This window comes from Phalacrocorax carbo, chromosome 32, assembly GCF_963921805.1.
Source record: "Phalacrocorax carbo chromosome 32, bPhaCar2.1, whole genome shotgun sequence".
Classification (NCBI taxonomy): Eukaryota; Metazoa; Chordata; class Aves; order Suliformes; family Phalacrocoracidae; genus Phalacrocorax; species Phalacrocorax carbo.
Window position 1 is genome coordinate 448,117 of NC_087544.1, and position 21,326 is coordinate 469,442.

Below are 21,326 nucleotides of genomic sequence, written 5' to 3' on the forward strand. Positions count from 1 at the left end.
GCCCCCCCCCCCGAGCACGGAGACCCCCGCAGCCCCACGCACCCACGTCGTACACCTGGAAGGGATCCTCGTGGCGGAGGAAGAGGAAGAGGAGGAGGGTCTGGGGGTGCCGCTCCCCGGCCGGGGCGCCCCCCACCCCCCGCACCGCGTAGGCGGCATCGGGGGTCGCCAGCCCTGCGGGGACAAAACGGGGTGGGGGGGGGTGTCGGGGTGTGAGGGGGGTGTCAGGACCCCCACCCCGAACCCCCCGGGGGATCCCCCTCCCCCCCCCCCAGACCTTCCTCATCCTCCGGTTGGTCGCGGGGGGTCGCGGCGAGGCCGAATCGCTCCAGTCCGCGAGCCACGAGGGGTCCCGCAGCAGCGGGGGTCGCCGCGGCGGCGTGGCCGGTAACCCCGCCGGGTCGTAGAGGAATAAGTGGCCAGGGTCAAGGTCAAGGTCAAGGTCAAGGTCACACACACCCCCACACACCCCCACCCCACCCCATGAGGCGCGGTTGGGCGCCGGGGGTCGTGGTGAAGCCAACTCGCTCCCAGTCCACGAGCCCAGCTGGGTCGTACAGGAGTAAGTGGCCAGGGTCAAGGTCAAGGTCAAGGTCAAAGCCAAGGTCAAGGTCTCTCTCACACCCACCCACCCCCCTGTGAGGCGCGGTTGGGCGCCGGGGGGTCGCGGCAAAGCCGAATCACTCCCAGTCCATGACCCCCGCCGGGTTGTACAGGAATAAGCGGCCAGGATCAAGGTCAAGGTCAAGGTCAACGTCAAGGTCAAGGTCTCTCTCACACCCACCCACCCCCCTGTGAGGCGCAGTTGGGCGCCGGGGGGGTCGCGGCAAAGCCGAATCGCTCCCAGTCCGTGAGCCCCGCTGGGTTGTAGAGGAATAAGTGGCCAGGGTCAAGGTCACGGTCAAGGTCAAGGTCTCAAACACCCACCCCACCCACCCCAGTGAGGCGCGGTGGGGCACCGGGGGGGTCGTGGCAAAGCTGAATCGCTCCCAGTCCATGACCCCCGCCGGGTTGTACAGGAATAAGCGGCCAGGATCAAGGTCAAGGTCAAGGTCAAAGTCTCACACACACACACCCCCGCCCCCATGAGGCGCGGTTGGGCGCCGGGGGGGTCGCAGCAAAGCCAAATCACTCCCAGTCCGTGAGCCCCGCCAGGTCACACAGGAATAAGCGGCCAAGGTCAAGGCCAAGGCCAAGGTCAAGGCCAAGGCCAAGGTCAAGGTCAAGGCCCCCCGGCGCGGGATATGGCGGCGGCCGCCAGGCGCGAGGGCAGGTTGGGCAGCGGCCGCAGGCACGGGCAGAGGGCGGCGGCCGCCAGGGCGCTCAGCTCCCCCCCCAGCCCCGCCGCCGCCGCGGGGGGGGGGACGCGCAGCCGCAGGGGGGGGGCCCCACGCCGGGTGGATGCGGCCGCAGCGGGGGGGGGGGCCCCGGCCTGAGGGGGGGGGGGGCGGGGGGGGGAGCGGCAGCCCGGGATGGGGGGGCACAGAGACACCCACCCCCCCCCCCGACACCCCATCGCTGTCCTGCTGAGCCCCCCGAGCGCCCCCCTGAGCCCCCCATGTGGCCCCCGAGCGCCCCCCCGAGCCCCCCATGTGCCCCCCGAGCGCCCCATGTGGCCCCCGAGCCCCCCCTGAGCCCCCCATGTGGCCCCCGAGCCCCCCCCGAGCCCCCCGAGTGCCACCCCTGAGCCCCCCATGTGCCCCCCGAGCGCCCCCCCCGAGCCCCCCCTGAGCCCCCCGAGCACCCCCCCGAGCCCCCCATGTGGCCCCCGAGCCCCCCCTGAGCCCCCCGAGCACCCCCCCGAGCCCCCCATGTGGCCCCCGAGCCCCCCCTGAGCCCCCCGAGTGCCCCCCCGAGCCCCCCATGTGGCCCCCGAGCCCCCCCTGAGCCCCCCCGAGCCCCCCGAGTGCCCCCCCGAGCCCCCCATGTGGCCCCCGAGTGCCCCCCTGAGCCCCCCATGTGGCCCCCGAGCCCCCCCTGAGCCCCCCCCGAGTGCCCCCCTGAGCCCCCCAAGTGCCCTTGATCCCCCCTGAGGCCCTCCGAGTCCCCCCTGAGCCCCCCCATGCCCCCGAGCCCCCCATGTGCCTCCCTGAGCCCCCCGCGTGCCCCCGAGCCCCCCATGTGCCCCTGAGCCCCCGCAAGCCCCCCCGTACCCCGAGTGCCCCCGTGCCCCCCGTGTGCCCCCCCCGAGCCCCCCCCCGTCCCTACGGTGCGAAGTGCCGGCTCCGGAGCCGCAGCCACGCCCCCCCGCAGCCCCCCGGGGGTCTCCCGCCTGCGGGACCCCCAGCGCCGTGTCCCCGGGCGCCTCCGCGGGGGGCCGGGGGGTCCCGGGGGGGTCCCGGGGTGGGGGTCCCAGGGGTGGCGTGGGGGGGTCCCCAGGGAAGGGGGGTCCCAGGGGTGGGGGGAGGTCCCTGGGGTGGGGGTCCCAGGGGTGGTGGGGGGGGGGTCCCCAGGGAAGGGGGGTCCCAGGGGTCGGGGGGTCCCCGGGGCAGAGGTCCTGGGCAGGTCCGAGGTGGGGGTCCTCGTGGGGGGGGGGGGGCCCCTGGGGTGGGGGTCCCAGAGTGGGGGTCCCAGGGGTGGCACGGGTGGGTCCCCAGGGAAGGGGGGATCCTGGGGTGGGTTGGGGGGCATCACCGGGGGGGGGTCCCCAGAGTGGGATGGGTCCCCGGGTTGGGGAGTCCCCAGGGTGGGATGGGGGGTCCCCAGGTTGGGGGGGGGGCCCCAGGGCAGGATGGGGGGGTCCCCAGGGCGGGATGGGGGGGTCCTGAGGGTGGGGGGTGTCCCCAGGGTGGGATGGGGGGTCCCCAGGTTGGGGGGGTCCCGAGGGTGGGGGGGGGGTCCCCGGGTCTCACCCGTAGCTGTGCGAGGTGACGGCGCCGTTGATGCTGACGCAGAAGTGAAACTCCACCTGGGGGGGGTGGGGGTGGGCGTGGGGACCCCCACCCATGGGTGTCAGCTTGGGGGGGCCCCCCAGCAGCCCCCCGTGCCCCCCACCCACCCCCCCCCCGCGGTGCCGTACCTCGGGGTGCACCAGGCTGGTCCTGTGGAGGAAGCGCCGGAGGGCGACGCAGTCGGGGGTCAGGGTGCCGGGGGGGGGGCTGAGCTGGGGGTGGGGGTGGGTGGGTGCAGGGCTGGGGGGGGGGCGGGGGGCACCCCACAAACCGCCCCCCCACCCCAACGCCAGGGACAGGGACCAGCCTGGGGGATAAACCCAGCCTTGAAGGGACTGGGACCAGTTTGGGGGCTCAGCCCCACCCCTCCAGCCCTGCCGCGGCTTTTGGGGGTGCCGCCCCCCCCCCCGGTGACCCCATTCCCGCCCCCTCCCCAAAACCAGGCCACCCCGGCCATATTCATCCACCCGCCCTACTTGCGGCGGGGGCTGGTGCTCCCGGGGGGCCCCCGGCCCCGATTCCCCCCCCCCCACAAGGTCACCCCGGGGAGGGGGGTGGGGGGTCCGGGGGTGGGGGGCGCGGGGGTGGGGGGCGCCCCATCCTCACCTGGAACGCCGCCCGCAGCCGGGCTCGGCGCAGGATCCGCCCGCAGCACGGGGAGGGGGCGACGGGGACCCCCGGTAGCTCCAGCACCCCCCGGGCGGCTGCGAGGTTTTGGGTGGGGGGGGGGGGGTGTCACAGCGGGGACCCCCCAGGTGGGTGGGGGGGTGGGGGGGGGGGGGGTCGTGTCCTACCTCCCCGCAGCACCTCGGCCCCCACGTCCCGGCTCAGCTCGCCGGCGGCCGCCACTGCGGGGGGGGAAAGGGGGGGGGGTTTGGGGGGTGGGGGTCCCCCCGAGACCCCCCACCCCCCCGGCCTCCCCCCCCCTCACCGGTGACGGTGCAGCGGGGCCGCCCCGCCTCCCCCTCTGCCACCAGGGCCACCAGCAGCGACCCCCGCCGTGGGTCCCCGCTTTCGGGGGGTCGCAGGGCCACGAGGAGCTGCTCCAGCACCTGCGGGGGGGGGGGGCGGCGATGGAGGGGACCCCCCCCCCAAAAGACACCCCTCCCCACCCTTCCTGGGGACCCCTGAGCCCCCCAGGAACCCCCTGTGCCCTCCTAGTGACCCCTGAGCCCCCTCATCCCCCCCACTGACCCCTGAGCCCCCCAAGACCCCCCATACTCCCTAGTGACCCCGACCCCACCGAGACCCCTCCTCACCCTCCCTAGTGAGGCCTGACCCCACCAAGACCCCTCCTCACCCTCCCTAGTGAGGCCTGACCCCACCGAGACCCCTCCTCACCCTCCCTAGTGAGGCCTGAGCCCACCGAGACCCCTCCTCACCCTCCCTAGTGGGGCCTGAGCCCACCGAGACCCCTCCTCACCCTCCCTAGTGAGGCCTGAGCCCACCGAGACCCCTCCTCACCCTCCCTAGTGAGGCCTGAGCCCACCGAGACCCCTCCTCACCCTCCCTAGTGAGGCCTGAGCCCACCGAGACCCCTCCTCACCCTCCCTAGTGAGGCCTGACCCCACCGAGACCCCTCCTCACCCTCCCTAGTGGGGCCTGACCCCACCGAGACCCCTCCTCACCCTCCCTAGTGGGGCCTGAGCCCACCGAGACCCCTCCTCACCCTCCCTAGTGAGGCCTGAGCCCACCGAGACCCCTCCTCACCCTCCCTAGTGAGGCCTGACCCCACCGAGACCCCTCCTCACCCTCCCTAGTGAGGCCTGACCCCACCGAGACCCCTCCTCACCCTCCCTAGTGAGGCCTGAGCCCACCGAGACCCCTCCTCACCCTCCCTAGTGAGGCCTGAGCCCACCGAGACCCCTCCTCACCCTCCCTAGTGAGGCCTGACCCCTCCAAGACCCCCCTCATCCCCCCCAGCGACCCCCGAGCTCCCCTAGAGACCCCCCCAAACCCCCCCCAATGACCCCTAAGCCCCCCCCAGACCCCCCTCGGCCCCCTCCCCTCACCGCGCGCACGGCCTCTCCCGCCATGTCGCGCGCGCCCCCCGTTCCCTCTAGCGCCCCCTGGCGGCGCGGAGGAAGGGGCGCCAAGGGCGACCCTCCGCCCCCCCCCCCACCCCCCACCCCCAGGGGAGGGGCGGGTCACCATGACAACGGGCGAGGGCAGCGCGGCCGGCCCCCCGGGTTGCCATGGCGACCCCCTTCCCCCCCCCGCCCCGCGTAGCCCCGCCCCCTCCGGGGGCCGCTCTGGCCCCGCCCCCCGCCCCGCCCCTCCCGGCCGCGCCGCGGCGGGTGTGATGAGCTGCCGCGGCCTCAGCCCGCTCCTGGGGCGGGGGGGGAGATGGGGGGAGACACGGTGAGACCCCCCCCCACACCCCCCTGCACCCCCATCCCGCACCCCCCACCCCCCTTCCCCGCATCCCCCCCGGCACTGCGGCAGCCGCTCCGCACCCCGCAGCACCCCGGGACAAAGCGGGGCGGGGGGGGGCCCTGCCCGGTGCTGCGGGGCTTGGCTGGGGACCCCCACCACCCCCCCCCAAACCCCCGCGCTGCGGGGGGGCGCGGGGCCCGCGGGGGCGGGGCCGGGGATGGGGACCCCCCCCACGGGGACGGGGACGCCCGTGGGGAGGGGAGGATGTAGGGGAGGGTCCCTGGGGGGCTCGGGGGTCCCCAGAGAGAGTTTGGGGGGGGTTCTGGGGTCTCAGGGGTCCCCAAAGAGGATTTGGGAGTCTCGGGGGGCTCAGGGGTCCCCAGAGAGTATCGGGGGGTCCCGGGGGGCTCAGGGTTCCCCAGAGAGAGTTTGGGGGGGGTCTCTGCAGAGGTCAGGGGTCCCCGGAGAGTATCGGGGGGTCCCGGGGGGCTCCGGGGTCCCCAGAGAGGGTTTGGGGGGGTCCCTGCAGAGGTCAGGGGTCCCCAGAGAGGATCGCATCGCACCCCCCGTGGGCACCCCCCGCATGGGAACCCCCGAATGGGAACCCCCCATGGGAACCCCCCCCCCATGGGCACCCCCCTTGGGAGCCCCCCCCCCACCATGGGGAACAACTCCCACCATGGGGATGGGGGGACAGGGGGAGTCATGGGGGTACGGGGGGGAACACGGGGGTATGGGGGGGACAGGGGGAGACATGGGGGGGGAGAGGGGGATAGGGGGACGGGGGGACAGGGGGAGTCACGGGGGGACATGGGGGGACACGGGGGTATAGGGGGGACACAGAGAGATGGGGGGATATGGGGGGATATGGGGGGGTGATGGGGGGACATGGGGGAGACGGGGGTCACAGAGGGGATATGGGGAACACGTGGGGGGACAGGGGGGATACGGGGAGATGGGGGGACGCGGGGGGGGACGGGGGGGCCCGGGGGGGCACATGGGGGTCGCGGTGCTGAGCCCCGTCCCCTCCCCAGGCTGAGCGACGGGAAGGAGTACCCCCCTCCAGGCCAAGGACGAGGTGAGACCCTGGGGGGGGGGGGGGGGGGCGCCCCCGGCACGCGCAGACACACAGACACGCGTGGGCAGCCGTGGGAACATCCCCACACACCCCCCTCACACCCCCCCGCCCGCTGACCCCCGCCCCCCACATCCCCACACACCCCCCTCACACCCCCCCGCCCGCTGACCCCCGCCCCCCACATCCCCACACACCCCCCTCACACCCCCCCGCCCGCTGACCCCCGCCCCCCACATCCCCACACACCCCCCCTCACACACCCCCGCCCGCTGACCCCCGCCCCCCACATCCCCACACACCCCCCTCACACCCCCCCGCCCGCTGACCCCCGCCCCCCCCGCATCCCCACACACCCCCCTCACACCCCCCCGCCCGCTGACCCCCGCCCCCCACATCCCCACACACCCCCCTCACACCCCCCCGCCCGCTGACCCCCGCCCCCCACATCCCCACACACCCCCCTCACACCCCCCCGCCCGCTGACCCCCGCCCCCCACATCCCCACACACCCCCCTCACACCCCCCGCCCCCCTCACACCCCCCTGCACCCCCCGCCCGCTGACCCCCGCCCCCCCCGCATCCCCACACATCCCCCTCACACCCCTGCCCCCCCGGGGGCGGGGGGCGGCAGGGGGGTGACGCGGGCCATGAGCACGCCCCCCCGCCCCCCCCGCGCCCCCCCCGCGCCCCCCGCCCAGGGAAGGACCCCGAGCGGGAGAAACGCTTCAGCTTCTTCAAGAAGAACAAGTAGAGCCGAGGGGGGGCCCCGGGACATGGTGGGGGGTCCCCGGCGGAGCTGATGGAGGGACACGGGGGGGGGGCGGCCCCGGGGGGGGGTCCCGGCCCCCCCGTGTCCCCCCACGCCCAGTGACGTCCCCGCGAGGTCCCCGCGCAGCCCCAGACCCCCCCAATAAAGCAACTGCAGCCACCGGGCGGGCCCTGAGTGCGCCGGCGGGGGGCGGGGGGCTGGGATGGGGGGTGGGACTGGGATTGGGTGGGATTGGGATTGGGTGGGACTGGGATGGGGGGTGGGACGGGGGGTGGGATTGGGATTGGGTGGGATTGGGATTGGGTGGGACTGGGATGGGGGGTGGGGCGGGGGGTGGGATTGGGATTGGGTGGGATTGGGATTGGGTGGGACTGGGATGGGGGGTGGGATGGGGGGTGGGATTGGGATTGGGTGGGACTGGGATGGGGGGTGGGATGGGGGTGGGATTGGGATTGGGTGGGACTGGGATGGGGGGTGGGATTGGGAGGGACTGGGATGGGGGTGGGATTGGGAGGGACTGGGATGGGGGTGGGATTGGGATTGGGTGGGACTGGGATGGGGGGTGGGATGGGGGGTGGGATTGGGATTGGGTGGGACTGGGATGGGGGGTGGGATGAGGGTGAGATTGGGATTGGGATGGGGGGTGGGATGGGGGGTGGGATTGGGATTGGGTGGGATTGGGATTGGGTGGGACTGGGATGGGGGGTGGGATTGGGATTGGGATGGGGGGTGGGATGGGGGTGGGATGGGGGTGGGGTTGGGATTGGGATGGGACTGGGATGGGGTGGGATTGGGATTGGGTGGGACTGGGATGGGGGGTGGGATTGGGATGGGTTGGACTGAGATTGAGATTGGGATGAGGGTGGGATTGGAATTAGGACTGGGATGGGGTGGGACTGGGATTGGGGTGAGGGTGGGACTGGGATTGGGACTGGATGAAGGTGGGGTGGGATTGGGATGGGGTAGGATTGGGATTGAGATTGGGATGAGGGTGGGTGGGATTAGGTCTGGGATGAGGATGGGGTGGGATTGGGATGGGCTGGGATGAGATGGGAGGGGGTGGGTCGGGATGGGATGATCATGGGGAGGGAATTGGGATGAGGAGGGGATGGGATTGGGATTGGGATGAGGGTGGGTGTGACTGGGATGGGGGATTGGGAGGGGGTGGGACGGGATGGGATGGTCACGGGTACGGAATTGGGATGAGGAGAGGATGGGGATAAAGATAAGGATTGGGATTGGGATGAGGGTGGGTGTGACTGGGATGGGGATGGGATGGTTTGGGGATAGGGACTGGGGGCGAATGGGATGGGCACGAGGACAGGGATGGGGCTGGGATGGCGCTGGGAGGGAATGGCAATGGGGCCGGGGTGGTTTGGGGCTGGGGCGGGAATGGGCTCGGGGCCGTGCGGTGCGGGGCACTGGGGCCGCGGTGGGGCTGCTCACGGGTCACACCAGCGCTCCCAGTCCCGGGGTCCCAGCGCTCCCAGTCCCCGCGGCACCGGCGCCCGGCGCGTCCCGCCACGCCCCCGCTCGCCATCAATGGGCCGCCCCAGCGCCACGCCCCCGCTCGCCATCAATGGGCCGCCCCAGCGCCCCGCCCCCCCAGCGGGCGGAGGGGGGTGGAGCCTCAATGGAGCGCTCCGCCGCTCGCGATTGGCTGCGGCCTCTCCGTGGGCGGACCCACCTAGCCCTGCCGCGGAATGGTGACGGTCCTCGGCGGCGTTTGACGGACAGCGCGGCTACCCAATGAAGTCGCGGGAGGCGGAGGGGGAGCCGGGTAGCGCCGCCGCCATTTTGTCAGGGACCGCGCGGCGGACGGGGCGCAGGTGGGGGCGGGGCTGCGGTGGCGCCGGTACCGGGGGGGGGGGCGGCGGGACCGGGGGGGTGGGGAGGGAGGGTGAGGGAATGGGGAGGGGTACGGGGGGGGGACAAGGAGGGGGCAGGACAGGCAGCGCTACCGGCGGGAGCCGGGCCGGGGAGCGGGACGGCCCGGCCCCATCCCCGGCCCCGGTGCCGGTGCGGCAATCGGGGGTCGCCCCGGGAGGGGGTTTGGGGGGCACAAAGCGCCGGGGGAGGGAGCGGGGAGCGGGTTCGGGGGGTTCCGGGGGGGGGGCGGGGGGCTGCGGGCCCCGGGGCGGGGCTCTGCCGCCGGGGGGGGCGGGCAGAGGCCGGGGGGGGGCGGGCAGGGATTTGGGGTGTTTCTTTGCGGTTTGGGGGACGCTCCACGCGGGGGGGGGGGCACAGAGCTTTGGGGGGGTCTTGGGGGGCTTTGGGGGGCACAGGCCCGCGGGGGGGCAGGCGGAGGTTTGGGGGGGATCTGGGGGGGCCACGAGCCCCCCAGAGGTGGGAGGGAGGCGAGATTTGGGGTGTTTTAGGGGGACTTGGGGTGTTTTGGGGCTCAGCTCTGGGGGGGTGGGGGTGTATTTGGGGTGTTTTGGGGTGATTTGGGACCTCTATGGGCACAGCCCCGCGGGGGCGGGGGCAGAGATTTGGGGTGGATTCGGGGTGTTTTGGGGCTCTGCCCTGGGGGTGTCACAGCCCCGCGGGGGCAGAGATTTGGGGTGGATTCGGGGTGTTTTGGGGCTCTGCCCTGGGGGTGTCACAGCCCCACGGGGGCGGGGGCAGAGATTTGGGGTGGATTCGGGGTGTTTTGGGGCTCTGCCCTGGGGGTGTCACAGCCCCACGGGGGCGGGGGCAGAGATTTGGGGTGGATTCGGGGTGTTTTGGGGCTCTGCCCTGGGGGTGTCACAGCCCCACGGGGGCGGGGGCAGAGATTTGGGGTGGATTCGGGGTGTTTTGGGGCTCTGCCCTGGGGGTGTCACAGCCCCACGGGGGCGGGGGCAGAGATTTGGGGTGGATTCGGGGTGTTTTGGGGCTCTGCCCTGGGGGTGTCACAGCCCCGCAGGGGCGGGGGCAGAGATTTGGGGTGGATTCGGGGTGTTTTGGGGCTCTGCCCTGTGGGTGTCACAGCCCCGCAGGGGCGGGGGCAGAGATTTGGGGTGGATTCGGGGTGTTTTGGGGCTCTGCCCTGGGGGTGTCACAGCCCCACGGGGGCGGGGGCAGAGATTTGGGGTGGATTCGGGGTGTTTTGGGGCTCTGCCCTGGGGGTGTCACAGCCCCACGGGGGCGGGGGCAGAGATTTGGGGTGGATTCGGGGTGTTTTGGGGCTCTGCCCTGTGGGTGTCACAGCCCCGCGGGGGCGGGGGCAGAGATTTGGGGTGGATTCGGGGTGTTTTGGGGCTCTGCCCTGGGGGTGTCACAGCCCCGCGGGGCTGAGGGCAGAGATTTGGGGTGGATTCGGGGCGTTTTGGGGCTCTGCCCTGGGGGTGTCACAGCCCCGCGGGGGCGGGGGCAGAGATTTGGGGTGGATTCGGGGTGTTTTGGGGCTCTGCCCTGGGGGTGTCACAGCCCCGCGGGGGCGGGGGCAGAGATTTGGGGTGGATTCGGGGTGTTTTGGGGCTCTGCCCTGGGGGTGTCACAGCCCCGCGGGGGCGGGGGCAGAGATTTGGGGTGGATTCGGGGTGTTTTGGGGCTCTGCCCTGGGGGTGTCACAGCCCCGCGGGGGCGGGGGCAGAGATTTGGGGTGGATTCGGGGTGTTTTGGGGCTCTGCCCTGGGGGTGTCACAGCCCCGCGGGGGCGGGGGCAGAGATTTGGGGTGGATTTGGGGCGTTTTGGGGCTCTGCCCTGGGGGTGTCACAGCCCCGCGGGGGCGGGGGCAGAGATTTGGGGTGGATTCGGGGTGTTTTGGGGCTCTGCCCTGGGGGTGTCACAGCCCCGCGGGGGCGGGGGCAGAGATTTGGGGTGGATTCGGGGCGTTTTGGGGCTCTGCCCTGGGGGTGTCACAGCCCGGCGGGGGCAGAGATTTGGGGTGGATTCGGGGTGTTTTGGGGCTCTGCCCTGGGGGTGTCACAGCCCCGTGGGGGCGGGGGCAGAGATTTGGGGTGGATTCGGGGTGTTTTGGGGCTCTGCCCTGGGGGTGTCACAGCCCCGCGGGGGCAGAGATTTGGGGTGGATTCGGGGTGTTTTGGGGCTCTGCCCTGGGGGTGTCACAGCCCTGTCGGGGCAGAGATTTGGGGTGGATTCGGGGTGTTTTGGGGCTCTGCCCTGGGGGTGTCACAGCCCCGTGGGGGCGGGGGCAGAGATTTGGGGTGGATTCGGGGCGTTTTGGGGCTCTGCCCTGGGGGTGTCACAGCCCCGCGGGGGCGGGGGCAGAGATTTGGGGTGGATTCGGGGTGTTTTGGGGCTCTGCCCTGGGGGTGTCACAGCCCCGCGGGGGCAGAGATTTGGGGTGGATTCGGGGCGTTTTGGGGCTCTGCCCTGGGGGTGTCACAGCCCTGTCGGGGCAGAGATTTGGGGTGGATTCGGGGCGTTTTGGGGCTCTGCCCTGGGGGTGTCACAGCCCGGCGGGGGCAGAGATTTGGGGTGGATTCGGGGCGTTTTGGGGCTCTGCCCTGTGGGTGTCACAGCCCCGTGGGGCTGAGGGCAGAGATTTGGGGTGGATTCGGGGTGTTTTGGGGCTCTGCCCTGGGGGTGTCACAGCCCCGCGGGGGCAGGGGCAGAGATTTGGGGTGGATTCGGGGTGTTTTGGGGCTCTGCCCTGGGGGTATCACAGCCTTGCGGGGGCAGTAGCAGAGATTTGGGGTGGATTCGGGGTGTTTTGGGGCTCTGCCCTGGGGGTGTCACAGCCCCGCGGGGGTGGGGGCAGAGATTTGGGGTGGATTCGGGGCGTTTTGGGGCTCTGCCCTGGGGGTGTCACAGCCCCACGGGGGCGGGGGCAGAGATTTGGGGTGGATTCGGGGTGTTTTGGGGCTCTGCCCTGGGGGTGTCACAGCCCCGCGGGGGCGGGGGCAGAGATTTGGGGTGGATTCGGGGCGTTTTGGGGCTCTGCCCTGGGGGTGTCACAGCCCCGCGGGGGCAGAGATTTGGGGTGGATTCGGGGCGTTTTGGGGCTCTGCCCTGGGGGTGTCACAGCCCCGCGGGGGTGAGGGCAGAGATTTGGGGTGGATTCGGGGCGTTTTGGGGCTCTGCCCTGGGGGTGTCACAGCCTTGCGGAGGCAGTAGCAGAGATTTGGGGTGGATTCGGGGCGTTTTGGGGCTCTGCCCTGGGGGTGTCACAGCCCCGCGGGGGCGGGGGCAGAGATTTGGGGTGGATTTGGGGTGTTTTGGGGCTCTGCCCTGGGGGTGTCACAGCCCCGCGGGGCTGAGGGCAGAGATTTGGGGTGGATTCGGGGTGTTTTGGGGCTCTGCCCTGGGGGTGTCACAGCCCCGCGGGGGCGGGGGCAGAGATTTGGGGTGGATTCGGGGCGTTTTGGGGCTCTTTCCTGGGGGTGTCACAGCCCCGCGGGGGCAGTAGCAGAGATTTGGGGTGGATTCGGGGCGTTTTGGGGCTCTTCCCTGGGGGTGTCACAGCCCCGCGGGGGCAGTAGCAGAGATTTGGGGTGGATTCGGGGCGTTTTGGGGCTCTGCCCTGTGGGTGTCACAGCCCCACGGGGGCGGGGGCAGAGATTTGGGGTGGATTTGGGGCGTTTTGTGGCTCTGCCCTGGGGGTGTCACAGCCCCGCGGGGCTGAGGGCAGAGATTTGGGGTGGATTTGGGGTGTTTTGGGGCTCTGCCCTGGGGCTGTCACAGCCCCGCGGGGGTGGGGGCAGAGATTTGGGGTGGATTTGGGGTGTTTTGGGGCTCTGCCCTGGGGGTGTCACAGCCCCGCGGGGGTGGGGGCAGAGATTTGGGGTGGATTCGGGGTGTTTTGGGGCTCTGCCCTGGGGGTGTCACAGCCCCGCGGGGGCAGAGATTTGGGGTGGATTCGGGGTGTTTTGGGGCTCTGCCCTGGGGGTGTCACAGCCCCGCGGGGGCAGAGATTTGGGGTGGATTCGGGGTGTTTTGGGGCTCTGCCCTGGGGGTGTCACAGCCTTGCGGGGGCAGCAGCAGAGATTTGGGGTGGATTCGGGGCGTTTTGGGGCTCTGCCCTGGGGGTGTCACAGCCCCGCGGGGGCAGAGATTTGGGGTGGATTCGGGGTGTTTTGGGGCTCTGCCCTGGGGGTGTCACAGCCCCACGGGGGCGGGGGCAGAGATTTGGGGTGGATTCGGGGTGTTTTGGGGCTCTGCCCTGGGGGTGTCACAGCCTTGCGGGGGCAGTAGCAGAGATTTGGGGTGGATTCGGGGTGTTTTGGGGCTCTGCCCTGGGGGTGTCACAGCCCCGTGGGGGTGGGGGCAGAGATTTGGGGTGGATTCGGGGTGTTTTGGGGCTCTGCCCTGGGGGTGTCACAGCCCCGCGGGGCTGAGGGCAGAGATTTTGGGTGGATTCGGGGCGTTTTGGGGCTCTGCCCTGGGGGTATCACAGCGCTGCAGCAGCCCCATACCCCACACAAGCAGTGCTGTGGTGTCTGCCCCCCCTCCCCTACGGCGCAGGGCCGGTCACGCGAGGGCCAGACAGACGGACAGCGGCACTAACCCCCCCCCTCCCGTCTCTCCCCGTCGGCGCAGGCTGGGCGAGATGGTGAAGCTTTTCATCGGGAACCTGCCGCGGGAGGCGACGGAGCAGGAGATCCGCTCCCTCTTCGAGCAGTACGGGAAGGTGCTCGAGTGCGACATCATCAAGAACTACGGCTTCGTGCACATCGAGGACAAAACGGCGGCGGAAGACGCCATCCGCAACCTGCACCACCACAAGCTGCACGGCGTCTGCATCAACGTGGAGGCCAGCAAGAACAAGAGCAAAGCGTCCACCAAACTGCACGTGGGCAACATCAGCCCCGCCTGCACCAACCTGGAGCTGCGGGCGAAATTCGAGGAGTACGGCCCCGTCATCGAGTGCGACATCGTCAAGGATTACGCCTTCGTGCACATGGAGCGAGCGGAGGACGCGGTGGAGGCCATCCGCGGGCTGGACAACACCGAGTTCCAAGGTGATCCGCGCCCTGAGGGGAGGGGGGAGGCGGGGAGAGGGTGGGGAGGGGGAGGGGAGTCGCGGCGGAGAGCCGTGGGGAGGGGGACAGGGACACTGGGATGGGTCCGGCGCTTGAGCCTTGCCCCCACCCCCGGTGGGTCTCCGGGACGATTCCCGCATCCCGTTTAGTTGGTTTTTAGGCCCGTTCCAGCTCCGGTCGCACACGTTGGGGTACGGCGGGGTGACCGGCTCCGCCGGGCGATCCTCGGCAAAGCCGGAGGGCGACCCCCGCCCCCACCCCCCCCCTCCCCTCCCCGCGCTGGAATTAAGCACAAACGGGGTAATTTTTCTTTTTTTCTATTTTTTTTTTCTTCTATTTTTTTTTTTTTTTGGTATTTTGGTATTATTTTTACTTTGCCTTCCAGCTCCCCTCGCGCCGTGCGGCGCACGACGAGGGCCGGGCCGGCGCGGCGATCCCGCGCGCCGCTTTCCCGGTTGTCCGGAGCCGAGGGCAGGGGCGTTCGGGGCTGGGCCGGGGGAGGACGGGACTGATCCATCTCTGACTTAACCCAGCACGGCCGCCCCGCAGGAGAGGATCCCGACGGCGAAGTCCCAACTCTTGTGCCGAAGGCCGCCGCGGCCGGTCCTGCCCGGGGCCGGAGCAGCGGGTCCCGCCCGCGCGGCGCGAAGCCAGGCCGCCTCCCGCCCTTGTAGCGTTGCCCTGCCTGGTAAGAGGGTGAGCGGAGGCGCCCGATCCCGCGCCGGCCGCGTCCCCGCTGCCGGCGGCACGCGGCATTGTTCGCTCGGGCTCTCCACGTGCCGCCTCGGACCCTCGCCCTGGCACCCGGACGAGACGCGGCGGCGGCGGCGGCGGCGGCGGCGGGGCGCTTTACGCCGGCGGAACCCCCTTACGCCTATATTCCGACCAAATCGCGCGGATTCGGCGGCGCGGAGCCGCTTTTTCGGCGAGCGCGTCCACGCACGCCCACCCCCCCACCCCCACCCCAAACCCCCACACCCCCCACCTCCCACCCCCCATATCTGGAAGCGGCGCCGGACGGGCCGGGTTGTCAGGGAGGCGTCCGGCGCTTCACCGCCAGCGCCGGCGGGGCTCGGCTTGGTTCCCGCTGGGGGTTTCGGTAAACCTGTCCCGATTTCCGGGTGTTTCCCCTCAAAGAAAAACCTCTCCTCCAGCCGGGATGGCGCAGCCGCGCTCGTGGGCCGGCGCCTGCGCGAGGCCTCGCTCGCTCCGGGGCCGTAACCCGGCGTCGCACCCGTCTTGCCGCCGCTGGCAGGAGCGTTTTCCGGCGGGTCGCTTGCCGTAGACTAGCGGTGCCGCCGGCCGATTCCCGCGGCGGCAGCGCCGCGTCGCCGGTAAAAAGCCGGGGCGGTCGGCGGTTCGCTGGCTGGCTGAGCCGCCAGAGCCCGTCCCGGCTTAGCCGGGGCGCTGGCAGCGCTCGGTCTCGCCGGCAGAGCCCCGTCGCCGGCGGCACCTTCCTGGTAAGTCGGGCGGCCGGGAGGCGGCTCCGCTCGAGCCCGTGGCGGGCTCCTCCTGCGCCGGGTCGCTCCCTGCCGCGGTGCCCGGCGCCGTCGGAGGCTGCGGGGCTCGCAGGGGGCGGGCGGTGGGGCGGGGGGTCGGGGGAAGGATCCGCGGCCGATCCGGTCCCGTCCCGCCGGCGCCTGTGGTTGGCGCGAAGCGCCGTCGCGGCGCGGCCTCACTGATCGCCTCCCTCTCGCGTCTCTCTCCTCAAGGCAAGCGGATGCGCGTGCAGTTGTCCACCAGCCGGCTGCGGACGGCGCCCGGGATGGGAGACAAGAGCGGCTGCTACCGCTGCGGGAAGGAAGGGCACTGGTCTAAGGAGTGCCCGGTAGATCGCCCGGGGCAAGTGGCGGACTTTGCCGAGGCCTATAACGAGCAGTACGGAGCCGTGCGCACTCCCTACACCGCGGGCTATGGGGAGACCGTGTATTACGATGAGGCGTACGGCGGGATGGCCGACTACTACAAGCGCTACCGCGTCCGCTCCTACGCCACGGCCTCTGCGTACGACGCCTACGCGGAGCAGACCATGGCCCAGTACTCCCAGTACGCCCAGTACTCCCAGGTCCAGTCCTCGGCCATGGCCGCCACCACAGCCATGGCCGGTCGCATCCCCACCACCCTAGACGCGTACGATAGAGCTCTGCTGCCGACCCCGGGCGCGGCGGCCGCCGTCGCCGCCGCCGCCGCCACCGCCGCGGCGGCCGCCTCCTCCACCTATTACACCCGGGATAGAAGCCCCCTGCGCCGCACGGCCGCCGCGGCCACCACCGTCGGAGAGGCGTACACGTACGAGCGTGGGCAGCTGTCGCCGGTCTCCTCGGTGGCCCGGGCCTCCCTCTACGACATGCAGCGGTTCGGGCGGGACCCGTACGCGGACCGGGCGCGGTACTCGGCCTTTTAGAACCGGAGGTGAGCGCGTTGGCAGGTCCGGCGCACGCGCGCCGCACGGCGCCGTGGGGGTGGGGGTGTCCCTGTCCGTCTGTGTCTGTTTGTCCGTCCCCCCTCCCCACGCCACCCTCTCCGGTTGCGCCTCGAGGCGAGCCGGGACGAAGGGTCGCGGTGAAGCGGACGAGGGTCTCGCCCGGGCGTTAAAGCCCAGGCGCCGGCTCCGGACGCCGCGGCCCCGGCGTTGGGCGCGCGGCGAGGACGCGTCGCGGCGATGGGTGCTGCCGCCGGGAGCCGGTCGGCGCCGGTGGGTTCGCTCGGGTCCCTCTCGGGGGTCCCTCCCCCGTAGCCGTGCCCGTCACCGCGGGGTGGTGGTGGGGGGGGGTTCCTGCAGAGCCCCCGGCCCCATGTGCCGCGGCTGCCGCCTCCATCCCTCCGGCGGTAGCTCCTCTCCGGGCTCGGCTCTCCCGGCATCTGCCCGGTAAAAGCCGCCGGTGGGCGAACCGGTGCCGCGGGGGCTTCCGGAAGCCCCCGGCGCAGGACGGCCATCAAGCCCCCTCCCCGCCCCCACCGCCTCAGGACTCCGGTTGCTCCCAGGAAGCCGACGGCTCCTCCGGGCGCCCGCCGCCTCGTGCCGGGGTTCGGCACGCTCCTCGGCACGCTTCCCGGCTGCCGCCGGGGAGGGGCCGGCGCTTGCGCCAACTCTCCTTTTCTCTTTTCAGGTAAGATATTTGCGGCTGGACGTCGGGTTCCCGGCGCACGCACGAATCGGCACCGCGCGGCTCGGGCTGCGCCGCGCAGCCGGCTTCGGGTCCTAACGGACGCTCAAGCTTCTTCCCAGCCTGGTCAGGAGTAGCTCAACCCCCCCCCGCCCCCCCTCACCCCCAGCTTTTTGGTCTCAGTTGTCAGGATTTTGCTTTTCAGGTAGTTTGGGGCTCCCGTCCCCCCGCCCGCAGCCGGTTTAGGCTCAGGTCGTGAGCGTAGCCGTAGCCGTAACCGCAGCGCCAGCTTTGCTTTGCTTTGCTTTCCCGCCCCGGCCAGCGCGGAGCCGCTCGCTCCTGGGCTCGTAGCTTCCTTTTGTTGTTATTATTATTATTATTTGATTTCTTTTTTTTTTTTCCTTTTATTTTTTAAGAGGGTGAATAATCCACTCGTAGCTTTTTAATACGAAATACCGTAGCTGACTCGAGGCCGCCGCGCCGGGCTGCCCCTGCGCCGCGCCGGCGTGGGAAGGCTGCCCGTGTTCGGCGCTCGCCCTGCGGCGTTTAGCGTTCCCCGACCCCACTTTTCCGGTAAAATAAACTCAAAATTTTTAACAAACCCCTCCCTGGCGCCGGTTCTTTCTCTGCGCTGGTTTCCCCCCCCGCCCCGCCTCCCCGCTCCTGCTCCCCACCGCCAGCCCGGCTCGTCGCCGCCTGCGGACCAGGAGCGCCCGGGCTCCCCGCGTGGGGCTTCGCCGCAAACAGAGGGGCCGATGAGCCTGGGGGACCCCAGCCCCCCAAAAGGGGACCCTATCGCCCCCTAAGGGACCCTATCACCCTCAAATGAGAGCCTTTTGCCCCAAAAGGGGACCCCAGCCCCCCAAAAGGGGACCCTATCGCCCTCAAATGAGAGCCTATCGCCCCAAAAGGGGACCCCAGCCCCCCAAAAGGGGGCCCTATCACCCTCAAGTGAGAGCCTTTTGCCCCAAAAGGGGACCCCAGCCCCCCAAAAGGGGACCCTATCACCCTCAAATGAGAGCCTTTTGCACCAAAAGAGGACCCCAGCCCCCCAAAAGGGGACCCTATCACCCTCAAGTGAGAGCCTTTTGCCCCAAAAGGGGACCCCAGCCCCCCAAAAGGGGACCCTATCACCCTCAAATGAGACCCTATCACCCCAAAAGGGGACCCCAGCCCCCCAAAAGGGGACCCTATCACCCCAAAAGGGACCCCAGCCCCCCAAAAGGGGACCCTATCACCCTCAAATGAGAGCCTTTTGCCCCAAAAGGGGACCCTAGCCCCCCAAAAGGGGACCCTATCACCCTCAAATGAGAGCCTTTTGCCCCAAAAGGGGACCCCAGCCCCCCAAAGGGGGACCCTATCACCCTCAAATGAGAGCCTTTTGCCCCAAAAGGGGACCCCAGCCCCCCAAAAGGGGACCCTCAGCCCCCTAAGGGACCCTATCACCCTCAAATGAGAGCCTTTTGCCCCAAAAGGGGACCCTGTCACCCCAAAAGGGGACCCTATCACCCTCAAATGAGACCCTGTCACCCCAAAAGGGGACCCTGTCGCCCCAAAAGGGGACCCTATCACCCTCAAATGAGACCCTGTTGCCCCAAAAGGGGACCCCAGCCCCCCAAAAGGGGACCCTCAGCCCCCTAAGGGACCCTATCACTCTGAGACCCTTCTGCCCCAAAAGGGGACCCTGTCACCCCAAAAGGGGACCCTATCACCCTGAAAGGGGACCCTCAGCCCCCTAAGGGACCCTCACTCTAAAATGAGACCCTTTTGCCCCAAAAGGGGTCCCTGTTACCCCAAAAGGTGGACCCCAGCCCCCTGCACTGCCCTGGCTAAGGAGCAGGGCCAGGCTTTAACGAGCCTGGTGCCCCCACGCAGGGCAGCTGCCCCCCACCTTCCCCGAGCCCCACTGGGGCTCTTCCTCCTCCTCTTCCTCAGGGGCACCACCTCTGAAACCAGCTGCTAATTAACCTGCGCAGGGGTGGCTCATGAGGCCCCCAAACTGGGATGTGGGGCCCCCAAACTGGGTCCTGGGGCCCCCAAAGTGGTTCCTGGGGCCCCAAACTGGCTTGTGAGGCCCCCAAACTGGGATATGGGGCCCCAAAGTGGCTTGTGAGGCCCCCAAACTGGGATGTGGGGCCCCAAACTGGGTCCTGGGGCCCCCAAAGTGGCTTGTGAGGCCCCCAAACTGGGATGTGGGGCCCCAAACTGGGTCCTGGGGCCCCCAAAGTGGCTTGTGAGGCCCCCAAACTGGGATGTGGGGCCCCCAAACTGGCTCATGAGGTCCCCAAACTGGGATGTGGGGCCCCCAAAGTGGCTCGTGAGGCCCCCAAACTGGGATGTGGGGCCCCAAAGTGGCTCGTGAGGCCCCCAAATTGGGTCCTGGGGCCCCAAAGTGGCTCGTGAGGCCCCCAAACTGGGTCCTGGGGCCCCCAAAGTGGCTCATGAGGCCCCAAACTGGGTCCTGGGGCCCCCAAACTGGCTCGTGAGGCCCCCAAACTGGGTCCTGGGGCCCCCAAAGTGGCTCCTCGGGGCCTAAACTGGCTTGTGGGGCCCCCAAACTGGGTCCTGGTGCCCCCAAACTGGCTCCTCGGGGCCTAAACTGGCTTGTGGGGCCCCCAAACTGGGATGTGGGGCCCCCAAACAGGGTCCTGGGGCCCCCAAACTGGCTCCTCAGGGCCTAAACTGGCTTGTGGGGCCCCCAAACTGGGATGTGGGGCCCCCAAACTAGGTCCTGGGGCCCTCAAACTGGCTCCTCAGGGCCTAAACTGGCTTGTGGGGCCCCCAAACTGGGATGTGGGGCCCCCAAACTAGGTCCTGGGGCCCTCAAACTGGCTCCTCAGGGCCTAAACTGGCTTGTGGGGCCCCCAAACTGGGATGTGGGGCCCCCAAACTAGGTCCTGGGGCCCTCAAACTGGCTCCTCAGGGCCTAAACTGGCTTGTGGGGCCCCCAAACTGGGATGTGGGGCCCCCAAACTGGCTCGTGAGGCCCCAAACGTGCTCGTGAGACCCCCATGACCCTGCGCTGCTCCCACCCCACACCCGGTGCTCGTGAATTAACGCCCAGCACCTCCGTCCACCTCCCGGCCCTTCGTTTGCGGCCGGAGCCCCGAGCGCGTCGCCCGTTCCCGGGCGGTTCCTCCCCGCTCATCGCCTCGGTGCGTGCGCTCACCCGCGGGCTCCTCCGTTACCGGCGGGGGCCGGAGCCCGGCGTCGCCGGCTTTACCGCGACGGTTCCTCCCTCGGCGCCCCTGGAAAACGAGGGGGAGAAGCGTTAGACCCTTCTGCCCGGCTAATTACGGCGGCGGTTAACGAGTGCCGGTGGGGCGGTGGGTGGGCAGCCGTCCTCCCCCCGCCCCGTGGCACCGCCGGGGTTAACCAGGCCGCCGCCGCGACCCGTCCCCGGTGAGAGACGACGCGACGGAAGGCGTTTTCGGCAACGTTTAACGGCGGTCGCGGCGGCGGAACCGGAGCAAACGTCGACCTCGGTGTCGCGCAGACGCAGCTTCTCTCAAAACCAGCTTTTCTCACCCCAAAAAAATAAAGGCACCGGGCACAGGTCGGGGGCTGGAGCGCCGGTGCTGGCGCGGTTGGGATGACGCCGCACAGAGTCCGGCAGCGCCGGCGGTGATGCTCCGGCGCCTCCCGCTGCCGGCAAAATGCCGCTCGTGCTCCGAGTCTGCCTCTTCTGCAGCGGAAACGCGGCGCCGGCGCTGACCAGTGCCGGTACTGGTGCCACAACCGCCCAAAACCAGGGTGTTCTGGTCGTGGGGGTGGGGGGGTCGGTGCTGGCGGCGCCAGGAATTGGCCGCCGGAGCCGAGGGCGGACACACGGACGCAACAGGACAGCGGCGAGCAAGAGCCGCGCGTCCGCCCGCGTCGGGGCTGTGCCGGAACGGCGCCGTCGGGTGCTACCGGTCCCCCAAAACGCCGGGCTGGGAAAGAACCAGACGGGAGACGGTTGGGAAACGGTGAAGAGCCCAGCGTTTATTTACAGTCGTACAAAACCTGCGCCGAGCCCGGCGCCGCGGCCTGACGCTGGAAAAGGGAGAAAATAAACGCAAAAAAAGGGAAAACTGGTGGTATAAAAGAGCGCGGGGCTCCGCTCGGCGGCAACGATCGCTCGGGTTAGAAAGCGCTACCGCGTGCCGGCGGTGCCGACGGCCGCGCGCGAAGAG

At 70.6% G+C, this 21,326-nt stretch overlaps 2 protein-coding genes and 1 long non-coding RNA gene across 7 annotated transcripts in view; 1 reads left to right on the plus strand and 2 right to left on the minus strand.

Annotated features, from left to right (window-relative positions):
* TOP6BL (TOP6B like initiator of meiotic double strand breaks) overlaps positions 1 to 4,927 on the minus strand; it is a 5,224-nt gene extending 297 nt beyond the window's left edge. The window contains exons 1-7 of the mRNA XM_064437471.1: positions 4,904 to 4,927; positions 3,823 to 4,048; positions 3,686 to 3,739; positions 3,498 to 3,595; positions 3,020 to 3,103; positions 2,853 to 2,908; positions 47 to 174 (exon numbers count right to left, since the gene is read on the minus strand). Of these exons, the coding sequence (XP_064293541.1) occupies positions 47 to 174; positions 2,853 to 2,908; positions 3,020 to 3,103; positions 3,498 to 3,595; positions 3,686 to 3,739; positions 3,823 to 4,048; positions 4,904 to 4,927 (670 nt within the window). The remainder of the gene's footprint in view (positions 1 to 46; positions 175 to 2,852; positions 2,909 to 3,019; positions 3,104 to 3,497; positions 3,596 to 3,685; positions 3,740 to 3,822; positions 4,049 to 4,903) is intronic.
* A 3,914-nt stretch (positions 4,928 to 8,841) lies between these two features.
* Positions 8,842 to 17,746, plus strand: LOC135310288 (RNA-binding protein 4-like). 5 transcript variants are annotated; one of them, XM_064437512.1, is made up of 4 exons: positions 8,842 to 8,943; positions 13,602 to 14,023; positions 15,757 to 16,456; positions 17,155 to 17,746. In XM_064437512.1, exons 1-3 carry the CDS (start codon positions 8,864 to 8,866, stop codon positions 16,446 to 16,448), a joined length of 1,194 nt encoding a protein of 397 aa, XP_064293582.1. In that variant the 5' UTR covers positions 8,842 to 8,863; the 3' UTR covers positions 16,449 to 16,456; positions 17,155 to 17,746. The 5 variants fall into 5 exon arrangements, with proteins under 5 accessions (XP_064293582.1, XP_064293584.1, XP_064293585.1 ...); XM_064437514.1 differs by lacking the exon at positions 17,155 to 17,746 and adding an exon at positions 14,578 to 14,732 and having other exon boundaries at positions 15,757 to 16,024; XM_064437515.1 differs by lacking the exon at positions 17,155 to 17,746 and adding an exon at positions 14,594 to 14,732 and having other exon boundaries at positions 15,757 to 15,883.
* On the minus strand, positions 17,536 to 19,829 carry LOC135310290 (uncharacterized). Its single transcript, XR_010370409.1, has 3 exons — positions 19,794 to 19,829; positions 19,628 to 19,647; positions 17,536 to 19,564 (listed from the first exon to the last, which is right to left on the minus strand). It is a non-coding gene; the product is annotated as an uncharacterized LOC135310290 (long non-coding RNA).
* Positions 19,830 to 21,326: the final 1,497 nt, after the last annotated feature.